Genomic DNA, 7,495 nt, shown 5'->3' with positions numbered 1-7,495 from the left:
CTAGCGATCGAGCAATTTCCTGGCAAGAAATACTGCAAGACAAGTCTGGAAGGGTTTTATGAATGTTGAGTAACTCATGAACCACAGCCCATACCCAACTTTTACAGCATGCGAGGTGCAGAGCAATTTCACATACTCTTTGGGACTGCTTTGTTCTGTAATCAAACCTGGGAACAAAACGGCCATAGAGTAATATGAGTCTAAATAGAAAATGGAAACATATGTGGGAAATAGAGCTGAAAAAACAGCGATCGTTGGATACACGTCAATAGTGATTCAAAGGACATTTCACTTCTCTATTGGTTGCCCTAGAATAAGGTGAGATGACCGTGTGCTTGACGTACAACCAAATACACGAGAACGACTGACCATAGCAAGAAACTGGATTTGGTAGCCTCAGTCATTAGTGAGTGTCTTCAGTAAGTTGTATTTACACTGCATTCACTAATACGCTATCTTCGTAGCTGATAGCCAGGCCCAGGAGATGTTTTCCTGTATCAGCATTTAAAATCCACAAGGTGGGCTTCCCCGGTGGCGCAGTGGTTGAGAGTCCGCCTGCCGATGCAGGGGACACGGGTTCGTGCCCCGGTCCGGGAAGATCCCACATGCCGCGGAGCGGCTGGGCCCGCGAGCCATGGCCGCTGAGCCTGCGCGTCCGGGGCCTGTGCTCCGCAACGGGAAATGGCATCACTTTTGTCTCTCAGCCTGTGATTAAGTCTTTTCAGGGCAGGAAGCTCATTACTAAAGAAACTTTTATTTGTTGGATAGTTATCCTCGTTATGACTTTTTTTTTTTTTTTTTCGAGACTGAATTTCTACCACTTCCCTTGTTCACTTTTTGAAGACTTTCCCAATCCTCGTGACTGCCCTTAGTTCTTTAAAAGCAGGTCTCTTGCTGGTCCTGGGTCTTTCAATTGGTAAATAAAAAACATTAAGTGAAATGGCTATAGAAAGTCCCAACATCAGTGATCATACTAACAGTGATCCCATGTCCAGCTTACTCACAGCTGTTGGCTAGACTCTATGGCAACCATTGTGTCACCAACAATTAGTGACTTTTTGTGTCTTCTTTTCTGATCTTTATACCTCTTACTTCATCGTATGATTACATTGGATAATTCATCAGTACATCTGTGATTCTGTACCCAAAAGGCATGTGAATTTTCCCCCCCATTTCTATTACCTCCAGCTTGGTCTAGGCCACTGTATTGGTTCCCTGAGGCTTTCATAACAAAGCACCACAGGCTGGGGGGCTTAAACAACAGACATTTATTTTCTCACCATTCTGGAGACTAGAAGTCTGAGATCAAGGGGTCAGCGGGGTTGGTTCTCTCTGAGACTATGAGGGAAGGGTCTATTCCAGGCCTCTGTCCTTGGCTTGTGTCCTCCCTATATCTGCACCTTCCCTCTGTATGTGTATATGTCCACATTTTGCTTTCTTATAAAGACACCAGTCCTCCTGAACTAAGGTCAACCTTAATAACCTCATTTTGCTTTAATTACCTCTTCAAAGACCCTCTCTCCAAATACAGTCACATTCTGAGGCGCTGGAGGCTAGGACTTCCGTCTCTGAAGCTGTGGGGAAGGCAGGCACGATCCAGTCCATAACAGCCACCATCATCTCTCATCTGAATGAATTGAAATGGCCTCTAAACTGGTACCCCCAGGTCTACTTTGCGTTCTTCAATCCCATCTCCAAAGAGTAGTAGAAGCGATTTTCCTAACTTAGGAATTGTATCATGTCATTCCTCAACTTAGTCTTCCAATCGTGGTCTAATACACTGTAAAGCATAAAAGACATACAGGCCAGGTAGGATCTAGTTCCTTCCAATCTTTATCAATCTCCCTAATAGTTCCTTGCTTGTTGTGCTTTAGCCACATTCATCTTTCAGGCCTAATACCACATCTCTTTCTGGTCTCTGGGCATTTTCCTCTACTTGGAACATTTGCTCTATTCTTCTGTAGCCAGGGCCTTCTAATTCTTAGATCCCAGCTTAAATCTCTCTCAATAAAGGGTTTCCTGATCTCCTAAAGAAAGTCCCCCTTCTTCTGTCTCTCAGCCTTCCATTTGTTTTCATCACAACCTTTAGAATAAATTGTAGTTATTTCGTGTTTGCTTGGATTTTGTCTTTCTTTTCTAGTAGAGAGCAGATTCTGAGATTCTCTTATTATTGGGTTCATAATACCTAATATAGTACCAGGTGCCTAGGAAGCACTCACATATTTTTGAGTGAATTGTTAGGATCCCTAATACAGCGTTGTATACTAATGATATTGGCAGCCTCATTTCGTTCCTGACTTCAAGAGGGATGCCTCTAATTTTTCACCGTTTAATTACGTCTTAAATGTGCTCTTATATCAGGTTTCAGATAGAAATCTCTTAACAGACACTTCAGGTACCCTAAGTAACATATTTATTTCCTTCTAATAAAACTCTGACTTTGTTTGGGTAATCCACACTCCTTCACATGGCCGTGTTTTCTTCGTCATCTCACTCCCATTACCAGGGGGTTGGTCTAAGAATGAGGTTGTGATGAAATTCCAGCTAATGAGACAAAAGTCTTTTGTGGACCTTCTAAGAAAGATTCTTCGTTTTATAGACAGGGGGAGAAAATAGTCCTTCCTCCAGGGCACATTGCTATTTTTGCAGAATAATGTCTGTGAGGTAAGCTAGCAAGGAGAGTGCCAATACCATGAACAGAGAGAAATATGGAGGGACATCGTATCTTTTTTAGTAGATCTGTTTCTTATCAATTTATGAAATCAGAGCACATGCAAGAAACACGATGATAGCCCAAAAGTGGTTAAAACTACCAACTACAATACATTGAAAATACCACATTTAGGATACAATTATATACTGGAAAAGGTAGCAATGCCAGGAAAATTGGCAATTAAAAAAAATCTTGTTAAAGACAGTTCTCATAAGTTGTGCTTAAAATCATCCATTTTAACATCTGCAAAAAAAGTCAAATTTATTATTTTACATCATTATGGAAGTTAAAGAGAACAATCAAGTTGTCTCATGGACTGGAAGGTGACTTATTAATTCCCTTTCATTTCCAAACATCATTAAGCAGTCGCTACATTTATGAGGTAAATCAGCTGAATGCCTGAAATCTAGGCGGCATGTGGGATCTTCCCGGACCGGGCCACGAACCCGTGTCCCCTGCACCGGCAGGCTGACTCTCAACCACTGCACCACCAGGGAAGCCCCCGACACACATTTGAATCACTACACTTATGCTTCAAGATCATATGCTGCTTTAAATCAGAAAAATATTTGCTGTTGAACTCACAAAGTTCACATTTATAGAGGCCACTGCTATTAGCTCTCAGCAAAGGCCATTTCTGCTGGGCAGTCACATTCAAAGCTTCGCTCTTGTCAAGAATTTTGCAAAATTTAGCTGGTGGCTCTTCATCAGTTTGGTCTTGGAGACTCTCAGAGGAATTGTTTTCTGTCTCTATATCATAGTCTTCAGAAACTGCACGCACTTCTGCAGCAACTGGAACGCCTTCAGCAGTGTGAACTTCTATAGGGCTCTCCTCTTGAGTTTGCCGGTTGATTGATTCAGGGGAGTCGCACTCTTCATCACAAATTTCAGTATCAGCACATTTTTCTGTAGAAAAGGCAGTATGGTCTCGAACTCTAAGTACAGGACCTGGAACCAGGTAGTTTTGATTTCTGTTTGTGGCCTTGATTCCATCTGTAAATTTTGGTAAGTCTTTTGATGTCTCTGTATCAGAATCATCATCATTTAGTTGTCATGTCTCTAGGCTACTGTTAGCTGTAGCAGTTTCTCAGACTTCCCTTGTTTTCGACGACCATGACAATTTTGAGGGGACTGGTAGGGTATTTTACAGGATGTCCCACTAATGAACTTTGTCGTTTTTTTCATGATTAGACTTTGTTGTCAAAATATTTTGTCTGGTTGTCTCATAGAACAAACACCGATCAGAAAAAATCCCATGGAATCCATCTGCAATTCTGCTTATTCCAGAGGAATCTGAATAACGAGAAGGGTGTAAAGTCTTCCTTTTCCTAGGATATTCATTCATATCTTTTTAATTTGGTGTATTTCTTAATACTGGAGTGAGGAAAAATGAATCACAGGAAGTTTTCACAGATGGTAAAAAAAAAAAAAAATGCCAGTCCTTGGGATCCGCCTGGCCAGCCCAGGCGCAGCTCCGAGGAGGCGCCGGACCAGACGCCCGAGCGGGGTGGGGGTGGGGGGGAGGTGCGCAGCCCCACCCCCGGGCGCAAGGCGGCGGCCGGCGCCGCTCTGGCCCTCACGCTCCGGGGCGCTCCTCCGGGCCAGCCCCACTCTTTGCCCGCGCGCACTACGCCCTGCCTGCCAGGTCCCGGGCCCAGGCTCGGCGGCCGAACTCGGGCACATTTTGTCTTTGATGATGATTTTGAGCTACTTAATTAACTATCCCTGGTGGCGCTTTACCTAAGACTTCTTCCTTTTTCACGGCTGTCGGTCTGGAGATTTCTAATGCTTATAGCTAAAACAACTTTCCCGCAATATTGCAACCTGCAGTATTAGGCTGTTGAAGTTTTCCTCTATGTCTAGTTTACTAAGGTGACTTTTTTTGTAAGCCTTTTTTTTCCTCTAATCAGGAACTGGTTCAAATATTTTTCTTCATCTTTTGAGATGGAGGTATGATTTTCTTCCTTTAATCTGTTAGTGTAGTGAATACCATCAATATATTTCCAGAGGTTGAAACACCTTTGCCTTTTGGGGATCAACCACGCTTGACTGTGAAGTAGTATTCGTTTTAATAATTGACTGGGTTCAAATACTAATTTATACTTTAGTTGTGATACTTGTGTCTATTTTCAAAAGTGATGCATGTTTATACATTTATTTTTACTTTTTGGTTCTGTCTTCTTGTGTTTTGCATATCTGGTCAGGCTGATTTCTTATGGTGAATAAGAAAGTTTTGTGTTTTGTGTTTCTCCGTGCTCTGGAACAGCTTCTTAAAAATAGAGTTTTTGGATTTCCCTGGTGGTCCAGTGGTTAAGACGCTGAGCTTCCAACGCAGAGGACACGGATTCGATCCCTGGTTGGGGAGTTAAGATCCCACGTGCCATCCGGTGAGGCCAGAAAGTAAAAAAAGAACATTTTAATGGAATTTTCTCTTCCATGAAGACCTGGTAAATTCTTCTATAAAATGATCTGAATAGATCTTTTAGTAACTTTTCAAAAGTAGATATTTTAATAGCTTCTCAATTTTTTGGTATGATTTTGGGTCTAAGTTTTCCACTTCTTCCTGAGGTGATTTTGGTAATTAATCTACTCCTGGGAAGTAATTCTATTTACCTGTATTTTCAAATGTATTTCGTAAGTTTGAGCATAATATTCTCATGTAATATTTAAATATCCTTTGTATCTGTAGATACATGGTCATCTTTATTCTTAATGCTGCATTTGTCTGCTTTCTCTAGCTTTAAAATATCGTATTTACCAGAGTTTGCCTATTTTGTTTCTTTTTAAAACTTTGGGTTTTTTTGATCAAGTTTACTAGGGTTTTTGTTTGCTTATATTATATTAATGTCTGACCATGTCTCAACTCCTTCTTGAACCATTAACTTCACTTACTTTCCCAGATAATAGTCTCCTGATTTTTTCAACTCAACACTTTGTTTTTCAATCTCCGTAGCTGGTTTCTCCACCCCTTTCCAACTCTGAATGTTGCTGTGTCTCAGAGTTCTAATGCAGACCTATTTTCTTTACCTTCCTGAACTCTCTAGGTGATCTCATCCAGAGGGTCTGAGTGAACAATGGTTCTGGGTGTGGGAGCTGGATCTAATGTGCTTAGAACCTAATCCCAATTCTGTCACTAAACAGCTTTGTGATATAGTATTTGTATAAAGTGAGGGAAACAAATTTTTCTGTGCCTTGAGTTTCTGAAGAAATAGTAATGGTATCTATTTCAGAGAACAGTTGTGAAGAATTAAGTTAATACATTTTAAGAAATCTAGAACAACGGAATATAGTTCAGTCACTATAAATATTAGCTATTATTACCAATATTCATCTCCATGCTTCAATATCATTTATAAGCTGATGAACTTCCCTGGTGTCCTACCTCTCAGTGAGTGGCACCACCATTCGTTCAGTTGGGAACAGTAGCATGGACAGGACTTTTATCTCCCTTGTACACTCAAGTCTCCCCAGTACCTCACAAATCTCTGGCATATAGTAGATGCTCAATAAATATTAAGCATGAAAACTAACACACCATTGTAAAGCAATTATACTCCAATAAAGATGTAAAAAATAAAAATATTAAGCATGTCACAATCTATGAATATCATTTTGTCCATAACCCACAAATACAGTGCCATCATTTCTAAAAAGTTTAAAACTTCAGTTTTAATAATAGAGTCATGTACATATGATTATGAAAGGCTGGGAAAGAAAAAGTAAACAAAAATGTAATGGAAAATACAGTACACATTCCAATTAAAAAGGTAAAAATTACAGAATCCATAGCTTATTTGATCAAACCCACAAATACAAGTAAAAGAAAAGAAATATACTTAGGTAAAATGAGTAACAAACACAAAAGAAAATGGAAGGAATAAGATCAAACAGCTCAATAATGGCAATAAATATGAACAGATTGAATCCTTTCATTAAAAATACATATAGATTGTGATTTCAGAAGCAAAAGATACTGTGTATCAGTCAACAAATAAATAATAGATCTGGCTAAAGTAATTGAAATCCATATGATAGATGTAAAATTACTACTTAAAATGTAAAAAGTACTCCTGCAAATCGAGAAGAAAGTGTGGAATAATCCAAAGGGAAAGTGAACAAAGTATATACAATGATAATTCATAGTACAACAACTCCAAATGACTCAGAAAATAAGAAAAGTTGCTCAAATTCACAAATTGTCAGGGAAATAAAATTGAATTAACAATGAAATAGCACTTAATACTTACAGACTAGCGAAAATGAATTAAAAGATCTGTAACTGTTACAGGTAGAAATCTAGGGAAAAGGCACCCATATGCATTGCTGGTGGCAAGGTAAATTGTTAATCTTTTTTTGGAAAGCAATCTGACAACACCTATTAAAATAATGTATAGCTTTTGACCTAGAAATTCACTCCTGGGAAATTTTTCTTTTAGAAACAAAAGCCACAGTACATAAGAATCCATACACATAGCTATTTATTACGCCATTGTTAGTTGTGGCAAAAATGAGAAAGAAACATACTGCCCATCAAATGAATGAATGAGCTGCATACCAGTTGATTTGAAAAGCTATCCACAAAGTATTTTTAGGTAGAGAAAGGAAGCAGGAAAACATACAATATGATTCCATTATTGCAAAACATACAATAACTCCTTCCAAACAAAAAACTGTATGTGTGTTTGTGTATGGGAATGGAATTATATTTATGTATAGAAATATATACATGATTAAGCAAATAAATAAGCTGAAGTATTGTTATAGTAAATCAAGTATTTATAA

At 39.2% G+C, this 7,495-nt stretch overlaps 1 protein-coding gene across 1 annotated transcript; it reads right to left on the bottom strand.

The window, feature by feature from the left end:
* On the bottom strand, positions 1-3,758 carry LOC116748534 (zinc finger protein 639-like; the record flags this gene model as incomplete). The annotated part of the gene is made up of 2 exons (XM_032621678.1): positions 1-167; positions 3,299-3,758. Coding segments are annotated over 2 exons (627 nt in total), but the record flags the coding sequence as incomplete, so codon positions are not given.
* Positions 3,759-7,495: the final 3,737 nt, after the last annotated feature.

This window comes from Phocoena sinus, chromosome 2, assembly GCF_008692025.1.
Source record: "Phocoena sinus isolate mPhoSin1 chromosome 2, mPhoSin1.pri, whole genome shotgun sequence".
Taxonomy (NCBI): domain Eukaryota; kingdom Metazoa; phylum Chordata; class Mammalia; order Artiodactyla; family Phocoenidae; genus Phocoena; species Phocoena sinus.
The sequence above is the reverse complement of the archived record's forward strand: the minus strand, read 5'-3'. Positions and strand labels throughout refer to the sequence as shown.